The sequence below is a fragment of the Fistularia commersonii genome, chromosome 35 (assembly GCF_037954325.1).
Source record: "Fistularia commersonii isolate RoL2024-O1a breed Wild chromosome 35, RoL_Fcom_v1.0, whole genome shotgun sequence".
NCBI classification, from domain to species: Eukaryota; Metazoa; Chordata; class Actinopteri; order Syngnathiformes; family Fistulariidae; genus Fistularia; species Fistularia commersonii.
In genome coordinates, this window is record NC_141318.1 from 5901665 (window position 1) to 5923926 (window position 22262).

The window sequence follows — 22262 nt, forward strand, 5'->3', positions numbered from 1 at the left end:
TTTTGAAGCGAACCAATGACAGCCAATGGAAGTGAGGTGGTGCACCGGTAAAAGTGGTCCCATCAGTACAAGACACTAAGGTTCCGCTCTCGCTTTAGACACGTAGTGGTTTTATGGCCGTGTCGAAAAAAACAAACACTTTTATTTTTAAAAATTAACTCTCGGGTTGATTTTTTTTCAAACCCTTTCAAATTGAAGCAGCTTATATGTGGATTCCCGCTAAGTAGGCTCTGTTAATCAAAAATTGTAAAACTTATGATAGCCCGACATAAAGCTTCCCTGTTCCAGCGGGACAACAAGCTTTATCATAGCCTGACCTCGTCATGTGATTATCTTCCTGTTCATCTTTGACAATTAACTCTATATTCCACAACTTTTCTTCTGATTTTGTGAAAGAACAGAAATCAGACTGTCTCTGAAAGTAAGTGGGACATTATTTGGTCCATTCTTAAGGAAGTACATTTTATGATCTTGCTAAGTTAATGACAGACAGAGAAACCTTTGATAACAAATTGCACAATGAATGTGACAAAAGGGCATTTAATCTCCTGGTAGCACAACACAACACTCCATCTCACAATTTATCAGCATAGGGTCTTTGAGCCTTGGACATCATGGCATTAGCTTGTTGCTTGCATTTTCTGAAACTCATCTTCTTTTTGCAGGGCTGTGAATCTATGTAAGTTTTGAATTTATTGCTGCTCTACTGCCAACAGGCACATTCTCAATGGCATGTCATTTTGCTTTCAGATCTGCCTTACAAATGCAATTCAAGATCCGTCACACATGGGACAGCGATCCTGTGGACCACGAGCCCATCAGCATAATTTTCTCTCCTGGTGAAGGGGGGCTGAAGATGCAAGTATTGGCTCCCTTCTTCAATGACCCGGAGGCTCCTGTAGGGCCCCCAGGCCAACCCTTCCCTGGACTTTGGGACTATGAAGGTAGTTAACTTTCCTGGGGCTCAAGAACGCAGCATATATTGGGATTTTAATGTGACAGTTGCCTAAGATTTCATCTATTTCAGTAAATTATAGCTAACACACAATACATATGTATTTTTTCCATATTGGTTGTAGCAAATGAAAAGTTCATGTGATATTATTCCTGGGATTTAAAAGGATCAGTCAGTGACAAATAAGCAAGTAGGTGGGCGCTGCTAGCCTGCTCCAATCCAATCATTATAACTAATTTATTATTTTTAATTGAAATTATTTATCTGACCTTGGTTTTTGTATTTATGTTGAGCATGATTATTCATGTGTTAGTGCCGGAATTATTACTGAATTTAAAATTCATGGTTTTGTCAATGTCTTTAGAAATAACTAAAACTACTTCTTCAATCATATATTATAGAACTTTAATTAGCCTGTTAGAAGAAATTGTATGGAATAATAGCATTGAGGAAAAAACAGACTTCTTAGATGTGATTCTTATCTATTTCCAAAAGCACAACAGTATTCTACTACTACTCTACTGACTACTATGTATTCAAATGTATTCAAATGGTTTGTGTTAAGCATATGTAGGTGTTGCTCCCAGTTGTTTTACATATCATAATGTTTACATTAATAAAGTGGGATGGATACTTGGTGATGCATTGTTACTCTATAAGCTCAGATAACATAATGAATATGGTCGATTGAGGTTAGTCAGAACAGGGACTTACTCTGTTTATGAGGCTATAATAATAATTTCATTATCATTACAACAGTGACAAAGCAATTAACCTTTAATGAGTTTGAGTAATAACAATTCTATCTAATTGACCTTAAGTAAGTTTGATTTCCGGCTAATGAGCCCCCTATATTTGGCCTCATTAATGTACCAGCCCCATTAACGACTAGGTAGATATGAGCATGCTGCTAAGTTACTGGGCGTGGCATCTGCATTTATGTTACTGATTCTGAAACTTCATATTGTCTGTTTCATATGAAATAATTAAAAACGTTTTGTCTTCTTCAACTCCCCAGTTGTGGAGTCCTTCTTCCTTGATAGCACCACAGAAAATTACCTTGAAGTGGAAGTGTGTCCGTAAGTGCAGTGTACTGATTTGCTCAACAGATGGTTACTAATTTGCAACCAAAGACTCATGGACATATACTGTTGTGGTTTTGCTGTATTTTTTCTAGACATGGACAACATTTGATATTATTGTTGTCGGGGGTTGGCCAAGCATTCCAAGTAGGTAGATACCAGTGCGGTTGTTGAAGCGATAATTAAGAATTTTAAATATTTCTTATTCTTCCTGCATTTCTACCCCCAGCAACAACTGCCCATGGCTTTTAATGCTACAATCACCGGAGACAGATGGATGGGTGAGGCTCTCCTACCCTGGACGTACTTCCCTCCGAATGTCAACAAGATGAATTCATACGCCATCCATGGCTCAGGGCAAAAACGCACGTATGAGGCTCTCTACCCTATCCCCAAAGAGGTGATCGTAGAAGGCCAAAAACCTAACTTGTGAGTACACGTTTTTAATAATTCTATATCTGTCATCACGTTCCCTTGTTTAAAAATGAATGCAAAAAAATCTTGAGAATGCATTGCTTTTAATCTTATATAGAGCCTCTAATCATATTCCATTCCCTTGATAAACCAAATCTACCGTGTCCCATATCTATGTCAACTAATTTTAACCAGAAACATCAAAACATTCTGGCTCTGTTAGCCTGCAGCCGGAGCCTCAGCACTCTAGCAGGTCCCTGTTGGGAAAGTGGTGATAGCATTCCTGCTCCATTTCATTCCACTTTGCATTGATTCTTATCACATCACACACAAGCACACATATGAAATTAGGATGATATTGTTCCATCGCAACTGCTAAGACAACAACTAATATCATTGCCATTGATCGAACTGCAAATTAATCTTAGATTACCTCTTAGGAGACCACTTTCACTAGCTAATTACCGACATCGAAATCTGGATTCATTTTTCCTCTTGATTTTTTTGTCTATTACTCAAATATTGGCCTTGCACATTTAATGCATATTCCTTTTAAGTTATGATTATTATGGTAAGCGCTTGTAATGTTAATATAAATATATATATGAAATAAAGAATGGGTATTTCAGAAATATTTTTATGACTTTGCCAGGCTAAATTCTTATCTTAAATCTCCATTATGCGAGAAAGCAGATGTTTTCCAGGTTTAGAAAATATCAGTATACATGTCATGATTTTTAAAGATGTGTTAACCTCAGTATTCAGTTCAAGAATGTCGCACTCCATCGAGGTATGGAGTTTTAGGATTTTGACTGTTCTAATTTACCGAGCAAATATTCTAGTTGCTAATTAAATTCAGATAATGAAACACGAAACATACATACACAGCTTATATGGTGCATGTGCATAATGAATTCATGCTTTGTCTGTGCAAATTCTCTCTCCCTGTCTTAGCCACCGCCTGGAGTATTTCCAAGACTTCCGTCTGCAAAGCATCATGGGAGAAGGCTGGGTCCAGCCAGAGTCTGATCTGTGGAAGGGAAAACCTTGAGCCTTTCCAAGGTCTATCCTTGCTCACTGCATCACTCTTACTCACACATATGTAGGCACATGAGCGTATGCAAAAGCAGACGGACACACACACACACACACACACACACACACACACACACACACACACACACACACAGTGGCAAGAGGACAGTGGTGCAAACACTCATTGACTGGGAACAAAGGGCAATCAATCTTTAGTAGTTAATTATGTCAAATGATGTGACAAGAAATATGTTATCAGCTTGTCAGATTGCATTATCTCTCACACAGATGCACATACTTGCATGCACATACACACACACATGGACACGCACACATCTCAAGGTATTAGACGTCACCTCAAATTGCATCAGCAGAGTGTGACCCACCGTGGCTTTACTAGCAGCAAAGACTGCTCTCTTTGACATTCAACTCTTGCGGAGTTGATGTATTTCACTTGAGAGAGATGAACGGAAGCAGGGTCTTGTGACTCTCGGTCCCAAATTTTGTTTGAAGACACACACACAAACAACCAGACACCCACGCAGGCTAAAACGGAAAATCTGTTCTCCAGTGATATGTAGCACAGCTTTTGATGTTGTGCTGTAATTAGATACACTTTCAATCTCTACAATCTCTTTGTTGATTTTTCCTTTGTAATTAAACACATCAATTTATTGATTACATTTTGCTGATGAAGTGTGCTGTTATTTTGTTCTAGTGTGACTGTGACAAATGCCCCCAAATGTGGCAAATGCTTTTTTTTTAAGGGTGAGCAGGGTTAGGGTTAAGAAAAGTTCACATGATGGGACTTTTTAAAGTCATCAGATAGCTGAGTTGTTTACACCATGTAAAGTCCTCTCTTGAATAACTTGTAGTGTATATTCTCTGCCACTGACAGGCTAAATGGGATCACTAATAACTTAGCGGGAGTTTAAGCTGGCCTCTTTCGTCCTTTCAGGGTTTTTTGGGGTGCAAAAATTCACATTAACCTTTTTCTCATGGCACAAAAGGAAACTAAAGGATGTTGTTTTTGTAAGTATCTCACTGTATAACATATGTGTGGCCTGTTTGTCAGGTCATTATGGCTAGTGTTCCAGCTCCTAATGCAACCAAGAATGATTCTGAGTTCTGAGATCTTCTCCAAGTCTTATACTTCGATTTACACAGCTTCAGCCTGTTAAGCCAACAGCTTCAGGAGTTCCCAACGATAGATAATGCTGAATATATCTACACAGTATTGGTGAGGCATTTGGCTGACAGCTTTTTTTTTCCACAACTGATATAGAGCATTCCAGAGCCAGAATCCAGAGATTTTCATCTGATGTTCTACCAAAATCTGCCTCCAAGTAGAAAATTGGGTAAAAAAATAGTGTGAAAACTACGTTATATGAGCTTCCTCTTAAAGCTAAGGTAACAGTTCTGCATGTTGGGACATTCATTTAAACCCCATGAGAAGAAGATGAGTAAATTATTGGTTTTGTCTGTATCATTTCTTACAGTGATGCGATTTTCCACACTGCATTAAGCCAATCAAGTGAGGTGTTTGCAAGCGTGCATTGCCTGAGAACAGTATTTGCTTGCCAATGTTAAAACAGCATCATTACCTTTATAAAAGGAGTTTTTTTCCCCCACTCTTTTTTTACTTTCCATTTTTCAAGCTGAAGAAGCACTATCTGGACCAAAAATGAAATCAGTCAACTGTTGAATTGGTGTTTGATGGGAGACCCACTGGTGGAACTTATCATCATTGGCATGAGCAAATGGCAGCCATGATCAATAGCCTTTAAGAGATTGTTATAGTTACCTGTGTGTGAATTCTCCTCACTGACAGGTCACCAGTATAATTTATTACTCAGAAATGCTTTGGTTTTCATCCTGCAGTCATGTTCAAGGCTCTCACTCACACTTGCTAATCCATATTAGTATTCTTTGCCTATGTCAGCCTCTGAACATTATTAGGGCAGTGGATTATTTTTACATGAGAGACTTGTTGCCATCTGGATTTTTTTTTTTTTAATCTAAACAAGAACGTGTTCTTTGAGAGAGTAAGCATAGTGTAACTGCTGAAAACTGGTGTAATGGGTTGCCTGGTTATGTTTTCAGGTGAAAAGTGGTACCATTCCAGCTCACCAATTAACACGCTTATATCTCATCACATACTTTGCCACTCATTTCACAAAGTTACGATCATAAGCCGTCTAAACCCCCAGCATACACTGACACATGATGATTGGGGACTCACAAATCCCTGTCTTTTTTTTTTCCATGACCCTTCAAATCCCCTCTCACCCACCCTTGCTGCAGAGCCTGACTATTTATCAGAAGCTCCTCTTGGATAACTGCCTGGCTGTTGGATGTGTTACTCTTAGCCATGGCAGCCCAAAAGCTCATATTGAGCCCTATCAGTTTTAATTGGCGTTCTCGCCTTTGAAATGCATGCAGTGATTAGGCCTTGAGAGCCAACTGCTTAAGCCCCCTCCTTATCATCGTCCCTTGGTGCCTTGCCACCGCACTGCATGGTATTCTCGTGCACGCAAACATATGCGAGCTCACACTCGCTCATTCACGCACACAAACACTGTTTGTGCATTGTATCTTATGAAATGTAAAATATAGATAATCACTTCTGATGGATACTTGTGACAATTTAATGAAATGCTTTAGTTAATAGACACAAACACACGCTTATGTGCAGGCAGAGGAAGTGTGTCCCCACAAAGATTTCATCCAACCTCTCTAATTAGTCTGAAGAGAAGCGAGTAGAGAGCAGAACAGGTTGCTGGCTTTGGTCTACCTTCGTAGACCCGGCAGACAAGTAGGCACAAGAATCATCATATTCCTCCTCGGAAAAGAGACCAGCTTCCTCTTAAACATTCACAACAAGCTCAAGGGTTATTCTGCATGTCAGGAACTTTCTGGTGATCACCCAGACCCAGTTCTTTTTTATTCAAGAGCTGTGGGTTTCATTTCTTCAAGTTTAAAGAGTGTTTGAGGGTATGAACGAGGGTAAAGTTGTGATGAAAAATAGAACGAGGGGGATAAAGCACTGATCTTGGAACATTAAATGAGAGAGAGATTGAAAAAGTGGGAAGCGGTAATGACTTTGCCTTGTTTTAGGCGGTCTATGATAGAGAACTAAAATGAATGATTCATACTGGAGCTGGTAAGATACTGGGATAATCCATAGTCTTTGCACTCCAATGGCAACAGATTGAACAAATTGATACAATTCATCAACGCTACAGTACACAGTCCTTAAAGGGCTCACTTCTAGTTTTCCACATACTACAAATAAAAGCATGGTTTGATCATCTTAAGTGAGACTTTGTCGTACCCCGTCACCAAACTACCATAATAAATGCATCATCACCAATGCATTTTTCGAATTAACCACCATTGCGTAACAACAGCTGATGAAGTTAAATGAGAAGCTTTTATATGGAGGGCTATATGGCATCCTGGACTTTTCCCGAAACAACTAATCGCTTATCAGCTTTGCCTAATTGTTGTCAAACAGATTCATCATTACTGAGAGTGATGCAGTGGTAAGATCTGAGGAGGAGTGCTGGTTATTCAAAAAAAAAAAATGAAGATCTGACCATAATGCTGCATATGGCCTGTGTAGTTGTATGTCAGTGTGTTATGACGCAGGTACTAATTGCAGTCAAAGCCACTGATGTTCCTTGTACAAGGATGGCATGCACAGAGAGTGGAATGAAGCTATAAGCAGACTGGGGAGAAGGAATGAGTGATTCAGAGCCAAGTGGATGCCAGGGACATTAATGAGAGCCAGGGTAGTTATGTCTCTCAATGAAGCTGCACCGAGCGGGGAGAGAAGACACTAACAGGAAAAATATAAAGAAGGAAAAAACAGAGAAACCAAGTAGTGGTCTTCATCCTTTCACATTTGTAGTTAATATATATATATATTTGTTAACAAGAAGATGAATCGCTCCAAAGTACAGAAAGCAAATACGTATAGAAATCAGCCTCCTAAGTATGACTCAGTGGTAATACATGCATTAACATTTTATAGTCTGAGTTAATAATTAACAGTCATGCACCCGAGATACACACACACACACACACAAAGAGAGAGAGAGATAGAGAGCGAGAGAGAGAGAAATATTGGAAATATATTACATTGTATTAGGAGAAGAAAGTAAATCAAGGTTTCCTCTTTATCAACAAGTAATATAAATCATGGGTGTTTGGCTAATTGATCCCATTATATTCCTACCTGCCTCCTGAGTCTCTCATCCATTCCTGTTTTGTTTATCTTCATTTTAAACTAGATGGATGAAAAAAGTACGGTACTGGATGTGCAGCCTGCTGAATTTCACCCTATTCAGTAAGAAAGCACATTAATTGACAATTAGAAGGAGCTTACAATTACCAAAGAGCATTTAGTCTTGGATAATATTCTGACAAAACAATGTACTCTTGATACAGAAGTTCACCTGATTGTGAGATGGAGATATTCCCTTTTTTTTCTAATGGCAGCAATAACTTGGAGGTAATTTATGTGTAGCTTGATGTTGCTGGTAAGTGAGCAAGTTCACTAAATCTTAATTAGGAACTAAATCACAGTGTTGCATAGCAAAAAACAGTTTAAAGAGGTTATTGTATAACGAGAGAATGCTGATCGCATTAGCTGATAGAATGCACAGTAAGGTAGCATGTCCTTGTGCAAGCTGGTATGTCCACTAATGTTAAGTTTTGTACCTCCTCGAGGTTCTCACCCTAAATGCTTGTTAGTATAACTGAATATATTCTCTCTCTCTTTACACGTACACTCTTAGAATTTCTTTTTGTCCTTTTGTCTGAGCTGCTGTTACAAACGTTTAATAATTGCAAATATTAAAAATAAGAAAGCAGCCCTAAAAAAATTAGTTGTATCATTATGCATCTCAGTTAACCCATTTATATGTTGATATATGCATCCATATATGGTGACACAAATTTACTTATTTTTACCTTATTGTTTCCATCTCAATTCCGACATTGACACACACACACACACACACACACACACACACACACACACACACGCACACACACACACACACAAATATTTTAAATTGATTTATTTTTTAATTTTTTTTTTTATTTTATTCATTTATGTTTTTCCTCTGTTGTGCCCACTCTCATTTTTTATCCTGAGCCCCGTTTCCTCTCTCCAGACCACTCAACTCATGAAATGGATGGAGGCAAAAAGAGCATTAGCGCAGATGAATGGACTGACTGGCCTAACACAATCTGGCTCACTTCAGTAAACAATTTAATATGAACTCTCCCACCGTGAGGTTATCCCATCAGGGCTCGGCACTTAATCTCAGTTTGACTTGATCATACAGGCTGTGATGGATACAGTTTTGACAGGAAAACTTGTGTGTTTTTGTTTGTGTGTGTGTGTGTGTGGGGTTGTGTGTTTGTGTTTGTGTTTGTGTGTGAGAGGGAAAGAGTGAGAGAGACCAAGAGGAAGAAAGAGAAAGAAAAGGAGAGTGTATAATGATGTGTAGGCATGATGGATACCACAGACAATCGGCAGACGGGTGAGCTGTGAGAGGCAGAGCTGATAATTACAGTATTTATCTGGGTTAGGTGTCATGGCTCCCTATGCCGCATTATGAACGGATAAAAAGGCTGAAATGCCTTTCAGTGCATCCCATCAATTCATCACGTGCTCCTCACTTTTTCAAGAGAACTATAAAGGGACTAGATGAACCGTATCATTGAAGTGAATGTTTTCAAGTGCAAGATGTCGCGTCCTCAGGCTGTACAGTGCATGTAGAAATATATTCATGACTATTAATACATTACCTTACATACTATTAAAAACATGAACAGACCATCGACGATGATTAAAACAGTTAATTCTTTATCTGAACTTGCTACTAGGCTTACCTCAATAAACTCAGTCTACACTGGAAAGAAAATAAACCATCTGACCCCTGACTGTTCTCAGAAAAACAGGCACCCACGTCATAATCAAGTGTATCCATGACTCAGCTGCTGGTGTCATGAGCAAATATAGTCAAGATCTCATTCCTCTTTTTTATGGATCCATCGTTTGACGTTTTAATATTTTCGGTTTTTCAGCTTTTTTTTCTGTCTCTGCAATTTTGCTTTTTCATGTATTGAATCCATTATTATGATTATATATGTTGTAGGCGGCACAGCAGTGCAGTGGCTAGCACTTCCGCGCACACAGCAAGAAGGTCTGACTGGAGTTTGCAATTTCTCGAGGTTCTCTGATTTCCTCCCACGGTGCAAAAACAGGGAGTTGGTTCACTGGAGTCCCTAAATTGCAGAAATGTGGGAATGAGAAGGTGAATGGTTATATGTCTCTGTATGTAACCCCATAAAGAACTGGCAACTAACTGGTCCAGTGTGTTCCCCACCTCTTGCCCAGTGGCAGCTGAGATAGGCTTCATCCCCCATGTGCAGTATTGATAATAAATAAATGAATAAATTAATATAACATAAAAATATGTTACATGTGATTATGTCACCTCTCTCCTGTGTAATGACCTTCTATCTCTTTATGACATTTTGTGTTCTCCATCGTCTAGCCACAAGTGTTTCCTGACGATCAATTGTCTGCTTCCGCTCTTCTATCATGTGATTGCCGACTGTTTTTGGTGTTTTATAGCCAGGGTTTCCAATTGTTTTTAAGGTAAAGTTATCCATTCCATTCCAGGCTGGAGAGACAGAGAAAGACTGAAGCTGAAGAGGAGATTTCTGGATGGAATGAAAGAAAACATGAGGTAAGTTCATGTGAGAGAGGAGGATGCAGAGGAGGTGGTTCGGTGAAGGTAGGAGATCCATTGTAGCGACCCCTGAGGGGAGCAGCTGGAAGGAAAAAAAAAATAAGATAACTCATTCTAAATTCTTTTTAAATATTATAATGAATAAACAGTTCACTATATTTGATACCTGCACGCATGCTTCTTCTTCTGCATTTTTTGGGTTCTCTTGGAGGAACAACTTCTTTGTGTAAATTATTAAGTTGATGTTATTTTTTGTCATTTTTTTTCCCTATTTAAATAAATGAACAAATGAATGAATAGATAAATCATGCCCGGTAAAAAGGGTGTTGGCTAGATTACTTGACTAATGATGCTTGGTATCACATTGGACAGATTGCTTCATTAACACTCGACTGCATTTCAAAATTTTTGAAAAAATAAATAATAAAAGTATAGTAAAAATGCATGAAGCAACAGCCTAGACTGCAAAAACAGGAAACAAGCCCTCAATCAGTCAGAGAGCTGATAGCTAATATGGAGAGACATACATTCAGTCTCGTGTTGTCATCTGATATCGAACCACTGCATAAATTTTAGGAGCTATGATTTGTCCCAAATGATTAACAAAATTATACAGAGTGCAGGAGAGACAAATAGAGATACTTGTTCTGATGGATTAATTTCACTTGACAGCTTAACCAGGGACGCAAATCCAAATATTTTTCACTCAGTTTGTGTCTGACAGTTTAAGAGTCCTGAAAATTCCAGGTGTCTTGAAAAGTTGCCCATTAACCTCACTTTTACTCAACTCCATCATGTTGTTCCCAAAAGTCAAGCCTAACTTTGAACCAATTCGTGGCTGTCTCACCTGTCAGTGCTGCGAATCATCCAGTGTCATCGATAATACGTGGTATATCAGCATCACATCGCTGCTATTTTCTGTCTGTGTGTGTGGCTTAAGAATAGAGTTGAGGTTAATTGACTGCCCTGCGGCCACGTGGCTGGAATCTAATCTTACCGGTAATGTGGGGGAAACAAAAGGAGATTTTAGCTCTCATCAAGGCTTCACCTGAAACTGTGACAGACTTTGGTGTAGAAAGTGAACAGCGGCAAACTGTGAAGAGTATTCTTTACTTTGAATACACTTTGAGTATACTTTAGAGCTTGCAGGATTTCACATTGTCAGTCCAACATTATCGTCTTCTTATTTTCCTTTCAGCTACTTTCTTTAGGGGTCACCACAGTGAATTGATCTCCTCCATCTAACCCTGTATCCTCCTCTCTCACACCAACTTACTTCATGTCCTCTTTCACTACATCCATAAATGTTCTCGTTGTGTTTTTCTCTAGACCTGCCTAATAATTCAAACCCCAGCATCCTTCTTACAATACTTTCACTATCCCTCCTCTGTACATGACTGAACCATTGCAGTCTGGCTTGTCTGACCTTCTCTCCAAAACATCTAACATGTGCCGTCCCTCTGATCGACTCATTTTAGATCCTATCCATCCTCATCCCTCCCAAAGAGACCCTAAACATCTTCATCTCCGCTACCTCCAGCTCTAGCTCCTGATTTTTCTTCAAGGCCACTGTCTCCAAACCATACAGCATCGCTGGTCTCATCACTGTCTAGTAAGCTTTTCCTTTCAGTCTGGCTGATACTCTTTTATCACACATTACCCCTGGCACTTTTCTACACCCGTTCCACCTGAACCTGTTTCTTCACCTCTTTTCCACATTCTTCATTGTTCTGGACTGTTGACCATTACTACTTAAAATCCTTCACCTTCTTTATCTCCACTCCCCATAGCCTCACTGTTCCACTCTCATTCACACACATATATTCTGTCTTGCTGTGACTAACCTTCATTCCTCTCCTTTCAAGGGCACCTCTCTAGATTTTCTTCCATTTTTTTTTTCTATAGTCTCACTACAGATCACAATGTCACCTGAAAACGTCATGGTCCATGTAGATTCCTGCCTAACCTCATCTGTCAGCCTTTCCATCACCACCGCAAACAAGAAAGGGCTTAGAGCTGACCCCTGACACAGCCTCACATCCACCTTTAACTTCTCTGTCACACCTGCAGGACAACACAACACTGTCCCACAGCTCGCATACATGTCCTGCACTAGCCTAACATACTTCTCTGGCAATCCAGACTTCCTCATACAATACCATAGTTGCTCTCTTGGCACCCTGTTATTTGCTTTTTCTAGGTCTAAAAAGGCACAATCCAGCTCCTTCTGACATTCTCTGTACTTCTCTACGACCATTCCTAAAGTAAACACTCCATCGGCAGAAACTTTCTAGGCCTGAAACCATAACGCTGCTCACAAATGCTGAGTTTTAATCTCAGTCTAGTTTCCACTACTCTTTCCCATAATCTCATTGTAAGGCTCATCAACTTTAGCCCTCTATAGTTACTGCAATTCTGCACGTCCCCCTTATTCTTAAAAATGAGCACCATCACACTTCTTCTCCATTATTCAGGCATCTTCTCACTCTTTAAGATCCTGTTGAATAATCTAGCTATAGTCACCTCTTGTACCCTTCCCTCTCTTTCATTTTCCGCATTCATCAACACTTCAAAGTACTCTTTCCATCCTCCTATCACTCTTCTAGCATCTGTCCATACATTTTCCTCTCTATCCTTAATCACCCGGACCTGTTGTACATCCTTTCCATCTCTATCTCTCTGTTTTGCCAACCTGCTTAAATCATTCTCTCCCTCCTTACTGTCCGACCGAGCATGCAAGTCATCATATGCCCTTTGTTTTGCCCTTGCTACTTTTCTCTGTATATACCTCTGCACTTCCTCAGTCCACCACCAAGTCTCCTTATCTACAGTACTTTCCTTCCAAACAATACACCAAGTACTCTTCTACCTGTCTCCCTGATAACATTAGCTGTAGTTGTCCCGTCATCTGGAAGCTCTCCCTGACCACCCAGACCCTTTCTCAACTCCTGCCTGAAAACCATAAAACCCTCCTGCTTTTTCTCTGCCTTTGTCCTCTTGATGTTGTCACCAGTCATCCTACAAACCACCCTTCCATGCTGTCTGGCTAAACTCTCACCTACCACTACTTTGCAGTCACTGATCTCCGTCAGGTTACCTCGTCTATGCAAAGTGTCTACCTGGGTGCTCCTACCTCCACTCTTGTTAGTTACCCTATATTCCTATCTTTTCTGGAAAAAAAGTGTTCACTACAGCCATTTCCATTCTTTTTGCAAAATCTACCACCACATGTCCCTCTGTGTTCCTATCCTGGATACCAAATCTGCCCATCACTTCTTCATCAATTCTATTGCCAGCCCCAACATTTCCACTGAAGTCTGTACCAACTTCTCATCTCTGGGGATATTTTGCGTCGCTTCATCTAACTCATTCCAGAACTTTTCCTTCTCCTCAAGCCCACATCCCACCTGTGGGACACAGCCATGAACAACACTGAGTATCACACACTCAATTTCCAATTTCAGACTCGTAGGTCTATCTGACATTCTTTTCACCTTCAGAACATTCCTAACAAACTCCTCCTTCAAGATAACTCCTACTCCACTTCTTTTCCTATCAGTACCATGATAGTACAAATAAAAACCTGCTCCTTAGCTCCTATCCTTACTACCTTTCCACCTGGTCTCCTGGGCACACAGTATAGCTGCCTTCCTTCTCTGCATCATGTCGACCAACTCTCTACGTTTTTCCTGTCATCATCCCAATATTCAAAGTCCCTACTCTCAGTCCCAGACTCTTGCCTTTCCTCTTCTCTCTGTGCTTCCAAACACACTTTCCTCCTCTCCTCCTTCGATCTACAGTAGCCCAATTTCCACTAGTACCCTGTAGGTCATAGGTACCAATGGTGTTGGTTGTTAACACCGGCCTTGACCAAATCCAGTATGGGATTAGTTTTAATTCGCATATATGGTTTTGGCAAAAGTTTTATATCGGATGCCATTCCTGACGCAAACCTTTGCATTTATCCGGGCTCAGGGAGACACTGGCCTGTGCCACCCTGAGGCTTTGTTGATTCTAATGTACTGTATGCCATGTTTACCAAATGTATGTCACATATTCACTTATTCATACACACATTTATTCATGCTGTAATTTGGGGCTATACTATATCCCGGTCCCACAAGGCTGAATTCAGTGATAGCGCAGTTACATAGCAATTGGATCAAGTGTGGGTTAGGTTTCTTGCCCAAGAACACTGAAACAAATTCCTTGCTCTAGCTCTGAATTCAGACAGTCACCCACCAATATTAATCCAGTTTACGATGCAATAGCCCCCCCCCCCCTTGAACATTGCCATAATATTGGAGTGTAAAGCAGATAGCCATTGGATTATCTACAATATTATTATTTAAGCATTATGAACACGATATTATGTTTAAATGTTGGTGTTAGTGCCTCTCAGTACGAGTGCACAGCACTAATAACACTCCCTCACAGGCAAAGAAAGCAGCAAATTGACTCTCTCCCTCTCCCTCTCTCATATATGCACTGTGACTCAACTATTCCTCGCCATTTATGGTCCACAATACCAGACACATTAATGTTACATATTCACATGTCTACAGTTAATGTTACTTTTTCCTGACGGCTGCTTTATTGTACTGCCGCTATTTAGTCATCCTGTGGATGACTCATTACATCTTTTCTTCAATATTTGCACTATCTGTACAGTTTTACCACACTTTTGTGTTTGGTACTCATTCACTCCTAACTGTTGGCCTTGTGAGAATATGTTCATAGTTATGTAAGAATAGAATAGGATAGAATAGAATAGAATAGAATAGAGTAGAATAGAATAGAATAGAATAGAATAGAATAGAATAGAATAGAATAGAATAGAATAGATCCTGATTTTACACCAAGATAGTTAGTCGTCTACTCACCAGTTGTAAAAGACAATAAAAACAGCATCAGTTACTGTAAAGGTAAGGCCAAAAAAGCCCCAGTTAAAACATATTGGATTGAAATTTACTAAAAATAGGAGTGGAGTTACCTACACTGTGGTCTGAAGGAAATGTGTCTCAGTCTGCAACGTCCTCTATACACAGCAGAATTTACAACAATGCTGACCTTGACTTGTTGCAGTATATAATTCTAAAAAACATAATGTGGACAGGGATTTAATTGGTAATTGAGAAGAGACCAACAGGAATGTAACACATTTATTATTTCATCGATACATGATATGCATGGACTATGTTGCTATCTTGGCGCCATAAACCTCATCTGATGTAGGGAAGATGCATCCTAGCTCACTTTAATCACAGGGGAAAATATTGATAAATATCACCATTCATTCAAATTCACATTTTTGCATTTGTCTTGAGTTAATGTACCACAAGTATATGATGCAGTGGAGGAAGTCAAAATATTTCGGAGAGAACCCATTCAGCCACTGGGAGATGGTACAAAAGGCACCACTCCTGCATACATTATCATATTTTGTCAGTTGCTGAATGGAAAAAAGAACAACAGTAATATGGTTTTGGCAATGACAACAGTTATTAGTGTGATAATCTCTAGTGGAATACATGTATAAAATAAATCAGTACTGTTTAATGATACAATGTAACTGGGTGCACAAAAGTCCCTGTATTCTTGAATCCCCCCCCCCCCCAACACACACACACACACACACACATGCACACACACAGATAACTATGTTGATTATTCCTTGCACGGACTAGATGTTGGACTTGGATTCACATGATGGCTATAGACATTAATTCCAGTAAATGTCACGAGTGCAACCTCGTTTGTTAAGACCTCAAAAAAAAAAACACCAAAAAAAAAAAAAAACAGTATCCCTTTTCAAAATGTTCAAAAATAAAATAACTAACACGACTGCCTTTACCCATTTATTTACATCCAGTATTACTTATTATTTCATACTTGTTGTTAACTTTGTTTGTTAATTGCTGTCAATGATTCAATCAACTGCAGCCAAAGGAACAGGTGACATTAAATGGCCAGGGTCGAAATAACTGCCACCACCCAGTTCCCAACTAACGGCATCTTATTAGCCAAGATAAAGGACAAATCAATGGTTTGAAAGTCACTGGGCGATCCGTGCACAGTCATTTAACTCTAATGACTCAATTAATTCTAAAACTATCATTATGCGGATCAATCAAGGCCAAAGAGTGCATTTATAAGTGACAATTGGGCTGTCCTAATTGCCCCCTTATTACAGGGAAATACCATTCATTTTAAAAATTACCATATCTGATTAACAGCCATAAAGAATCACTAGGAATTCATATAAAGAGCTTGCAAAGTTAAGATACCGGGCTAGTTTTATTAATGTATCCCTTCAACCTGTGCAGTACTGCTAACTGAAAACGAATACCTTGCACCCTGGTTTGCACCCGCTGGAATGTATATTGGGCTTCATGTTTTTGGTCTGACTGACTGACCAATGACAACAACAAACCACAATAAAACAGTGGCACGCTTTAATCCCCAAACGTTTTTTCTAATACTATGTCTGCTATCTGGTTGATGTTATACTTAATTCCTGAATACAATTACATTCACAGTGCATTAAACATATCCTACTTGTTACAAGAACAAATTAATTCTGTCGCTGACACCATTAGAGAATTATTTTTTTTAATACAACAGAAACGGCAAAGAAATTGTATAATTTTGACAAAGTATAATACTTGTGATAAACATAAGATCTCTGTGATATGATACAAGCAAAATTAGCAATATTCCTGCACTAAAAGAGTGGACTTATTTCCTCCTCCGTGTCTTTTTTGTCAAATTAAGGGCGACAGTGGCAATTTAGTCGTTTTTTCCTTAAACCACAGAAAGGATAATTTTGACAGATAATTATTTAAGAAAAAAAAAATCTGAAAGCTAAATACAGCAAACAAGAATATGTTCTAAAGATGAAAGTCAAAGGCTATTTTTCATTCTCATTATTAATATTATTACTTTTTTCTTCATAAAACTGTGGTGCACTCATGTTCTCTGAACCTGACCAGTTTACTAAAAGCTGTTCTGCATGACCTTACTTTCAACAGTCTCAATAGTAAAAGATTGTGTCACGGGGACTGATTGTGTTTTTCTGGACCCGTCTGTGTCATGGGAGATCGAGAATACGTGCGGAACATGATAAATATGGAGTCAAGGTAATCTTCTTTGTTGTTGAAAACTTTCTCTCTCATTCTATTTTGCATATCCTTAAGAGAGAAGAGTTGCATGTAGAGATAATATAATACACTAGCTGATGTTCAGCTACAGAAGATTAATGTGGTGTGTTGCTCCTTTAAACTGTCAAATTTCAGTGTTTATCAGAGTTTATTTGGCTTCAGACTTACTGTAAGTATTAATAAGTAGCCTGGTTCTGCAAAGTGTCTTTAAAAATCAGTAATTTTATTGCAGGACTGTCATGATAATATGACAGTGTTGTTTTTGGAACTGTCACAATGTAGCATGTAGTAAGCGATCAAATATTTGCAGAAACTGCAGTTTACCAAAAATTGGTGCACTCTGTTCCGATAGAAGCAATGGCCTCAGTATGTATCTGCTAAGTCACTCTCAATATGAAGCAGATATTTTGAAATGGCAACATACCTTTTTTCTTAGGACTTTAAAATCTATACTTGCAAATATTTAAATACTCAAAGTTTACTTTTTTCACCCTGTTATGTTGTATAATAAGATCAAATATTAGCACCCCCCCCAAACCCCAAAAAGGTCTTGCTGACAAATGCTAGATTAAGCTTGAAAACAATAGTGCAGAGAAATAACAAAAACATGCAAAGAGGTGGCACACCTGAATAGTGTTAGTATGGTCTCCGCTTTAGAAACTAAATACTTTACCCGAAACACAGTAATGACATTTGCTGCTCCAGTCTCTGACATGATTCACTGAAGTTGGTTAATTATGATGAATGCAGCGAGTCCACAGAGGTGGAGGATGTAAGTGACAAATGAAAAAAAAACCCAGACCTTTACAAGAATCCTGTACCTGGGAATGGCGAGATGGCACTAATGGCCCTGGATATAACACATTTACATTTGAATTCACATGGTGGTGTGGTGGGAAATGAGTTTACTTCTTGTGAAATATCTATTTATGCTGGTGGTGTGATGAACTCATTAGTCTTCACATAGGGACACAGCACAGTCAATGTAACCGAACGCTTTCACTCCCTGCAAGCTCATAGATACAGTTCAGACAAGTGGTATTAATGGGGAGGTATTGCAAATTCCAAAATAAAGTTAACACATTGACAGTACAGTCCTAAACAAAGGTCACATTGTAAGAAAGTGAGAAGCTCAATGTGAATAACAGATATGTTTAGATGATGTCAACACCGCTGAAGGATCAAGGATCAAGACCTTTGCAGCACATTGGACTGCATGCTTGATAGGAAGAAGGACCTCCCAAATTCTTGCTAGATAACACATTTTGATGAATTAAATCAATAAACAAATAAATGTAAAAAAAAAAAAAAAAAAAAAAAACCTCGGTCATGCATACCAGACAGAACGGAGCACCGACTCTCTTTGACAGTGATAGATTACGACAATATGCCTGGGAATCTCCAGGTCAGAAATGTGAGGTTTATCATTTTTGAGGTTTAACTGGGTCACTTAAAGGGTAACAGCCAATGCAAGTCATGGAAGTGGAACAGCAGAACTTGCAAGTGAAGGACACTGATATGCCATGGATGAAATTAATGAAAATAAACAATGAAATCAAATGATATAGGACTGTCTCAGAAGATTATAATATTGTGATCAAGTTCTGTAATGCAATTAAAAAACAAAAATTTTTGAGTTTTCTTAAGATGTAAGCCATATTTAACAACATTAAAATAATAAAAGGCTTGCAATATTTCAGTTGATTTGTAATGAATCCAGAATGTATGACATTTTTGTTTTTGTAATTGCATTACAGAAAATAAAGAGCTTTATCACAATATACTAATTTTCTGAGACAGTCCTGTATATACAGCACATATATACATATATATATATCTAAGATATATACATATATCAAAGAATATGTTCATCAGGGTTAACCAAAATCCATGTCTCAGAGGGAAGAACACATTGGTTGCTCTATTCTTTTGAGCATTGATGGAAGGTGATGACAAATATTTTGGTAGGAATATTAAAGGTATGCGTGTTTACCACCTCTTTTCTGAGTCTATACATCCATTGCAGGGTATCTGAAAAATTTGGTGTCTGGTTAGATTGAGAGTGTAGATGAAAAGATGTCGTGAGAAGAGGGTTTGGAGACTAGAAAACATTTGACAGCTGAGAATATGCAGTTAATCTCACGACTATTTTTCTAGCCATTTAATTTCTACATTTTTTCTATAGAATTGAGCATTTGCTTCATGTGCTGCTATTTTTCTGTTGATTGTTCATGAGTGTAATGCAACTTTGTATTTGCTGTTGTTTCAGACGAATGAACAGCTGTCGGCATTGTGTGTATTGCATTTAGTGTGTGTCACGTCAGAGACAGTTGGCAAGGGGTGCCATATTTTGCGGTATTAAAAATGTATCAGTGTATTATCGTAAATTGCACGGGGGGTGAGGTTTAATTAAAATTGTCTTGAAAGTCATTCGAAACTCATTCCTCGGCTGCAATAAAACCCCTGCTTTACATTACATGATCTCCCAATTACTGCCGGTGCTCACTTCAGTGAAGCACGAGTGACAGAAAAGCAGGCCAGAGATTTCATCAAGATGAAAAAAGCGCCACGGCATGCTTGACGGTACCACGCCATCGTCCCAGATATACCCATCCGTGCACGATTCGCCATCATCTGATTTTGAGGACCATTCAGAACAACTTTGGCATGGCTCATCTCACAGATTGTGCAAACAAGGTGTATGCTACAGCCGGGCTGGCATGCAAAATAAAGTACGCACGGATCTTATCCCATCCGCCACACGACAAGATATCTCCTTGAAATATGGATATGACTCACCAGATATGAAGTCACTTTTTGCGGATGCCGATAAAAGTAAGCGTTACATTCCTTCCTCCTGATTTCGGAACAACGGGTGACTGGGGCTTTTTAGGTGTATCGGCTGCATTACGTTTTTTTAATATTGTATTGCTATTTTTCTAGAGTGACTGGATTCATTTTGTTTGATACTTATCGCTTTGACCCTGTGGACTGACCACCTCCATTAACCTTGTTTCCATCATTTGAGTCACTTAAAACATTTGTTAAAACCCTCCAATCGGCCAAGCTGGCTTTGGAAGAAAGTGAGTACGTCAGGCATGACATCGGATTCACATCTTATCTTCAATAGCACTCCTTCTTTGCGGTGAGACACCATAGCTCCGAGGATACTACATCTTCATCATACTGTATTGACATTGTATTTAAGTTGTTGACCTCATGAGGAAATGTTAAATGAGACTCTTTCTGCTGTGAGAAAGCGGTCGGTAGACTAAGATTACTGGAGTTCTTTCTCATTCAGCTCCTGACAAAGAAGTGTTGTGTGAAAGAAAAAAAAAAAGGTCAACAAGGCAAAGTGTTAATATTCAGCCTTGGATTTACAGCTTTGGAAGATTTATAAGCAAGTTTCATCACATGAAAGTCGTACCTCCTGGAGAGTTGGCATCTTTGATATAATGATGTGATCAGAATTTGATTGGAGTAGTAGAAGCAACGTGCAGCACAGGGAGAGGGGATATAACAAAGAGACTGTACGGAATAATATAAAATAAGAGAGCTGAAGGGGGAAAGAGGAAAATGCATAAACAGCACTGAGAGGGAAAAGAATCTGACACAGATGAAAGCAACACCAAACCTGTCTTAGACAAAGGAACTGTGCAAAAGGTAGAAATCACATGGAGAGCTCAGACAAAGAGAGAAAGAGAAAGGGAGGGGAAAATAGGAAGTACTCGCTTCAAGTCAAAGCGTAGCTTTAGTTGTGTACGGCAGGGTGATGAATGAGAGGTAAGTGGTCAGAAAAATGAAAGTTACATTTGATTATTTGCAGTTATGGCTTGAAATCATTGATGCTGTTTGCTGACTGGCAAACATTCACACTGCTCCGGTGATTAGAAGCAGGAAGGTGATGAGTAAGTGCGATAAAACTTCTCCAATTTCACCGATAAGACCAAATTAGAATATCTTGATTTTTTTTTTTCTCCTCTTCATGGTCTCCCCTTGCTCGGTCTCCTCTGACCCGCCCACCTCAGTGTTTCTTCTCATCTCCCTTTTCTCACATCACTTGCGCACGCTCTCTTATTTTATTCATCCCCCTCTTACTTTTTATCTCACTTTATAAAGTTCAAACCGGCTGCCAGTCAACTTCGGTGCCGAGCTCAGATCTCCCGTAACCGCAATTTACGAAAAGCCGTTGCCCGGTTGAGAAGGAGAAGAAGGAGAGGACGAAAAAAGAAACCCTTTCTGTCTGCCTTTTTCTTTCCTGTTCTTTCTCTTTCTATCCGAGGCACCTTGTGAATATGTGATCAGAGTGGCAACATGCTTTTAACCCGAAACAGCGGAGTAGCTGCCAGCTTCACTCATCTGCACTGTATTGTGGCTCTCTGTGCTCCTCCGACGTGGCGCAGAGACAGACTCCGGCAGCTCGGCTGCGCGACGATTGCTTCGCAACCCCTATTTCCAAAGTAGGCGCGTTTAATTTGTTAGGAAGCGTGAGAAGACATGTCTCGCTGAGTGGGTGAGTGAATGAATGAGGATAAAGTGTCACAGCTGCTCGTTTTCGCCGTTACATCAGTTAGGTGGCGGGGCAACTAATAGGCCATTGGCCGGTCCAAATTAAAACACAATCGTCTAATTGGCGCGCTGCGAGGGAGGCGGGATCTAACAAGATTTATGAGAAAATGAAAAGTGATTGGATGTGAAGTTTGAATTAGAGGAAAGCAGTCTGGTGTCAGACTCTATGAAGGTGACTGACTGGCCCGGTGAACGGCCGACTCTCAGCGGGCCAAAATCCCATCCAAACCCAGTTTATCAAATTAGTGTGATAGGTGGACCCCTCCCAAAAGTT

The 22262-nt window shown here is 39.3% G+C and overlaps 1 protein-coding gene across 6 annotated transcripts in view; it reads left to right on the plus strand.

The window, feature by feature from the left end:
• The first annotated feature begins 89 nt into the window (after nt 1–89).
• Nucleotides 90–22262, plus strand: part of c35h4orf33 (chromosome 35 C4orf33 homolog) — a 63067-nt gene continuing 40894 nt past the window's right edge. For 2 of the 6 annotated variants that reach the window (XR_015104443.1, XR_015104441.1), the window contains exons 1-7: nt 441–679; nt 751–944; nt 1974–2034; nt 2133–2184; nt 2267–2466; nt 3406–3513; nt 10190–10256. Coding sequence is in view for 3 of the 6 variants with exons in the window: in XM_086142636.1 (XP_085998762.1) it covers nt 615–679; nt 751–944; nt 1974–2034; nt 2133–2184; nt 2267–2466; nt 3406–3502 (669 nt within the window). In the remaining 3 variants the exon portion in view is untranslated. The other 4 variants (XR_015104442.1, XM_086142636.1, XM_086142637.1 and 1 more) reach the window with 4 other exon arrangements.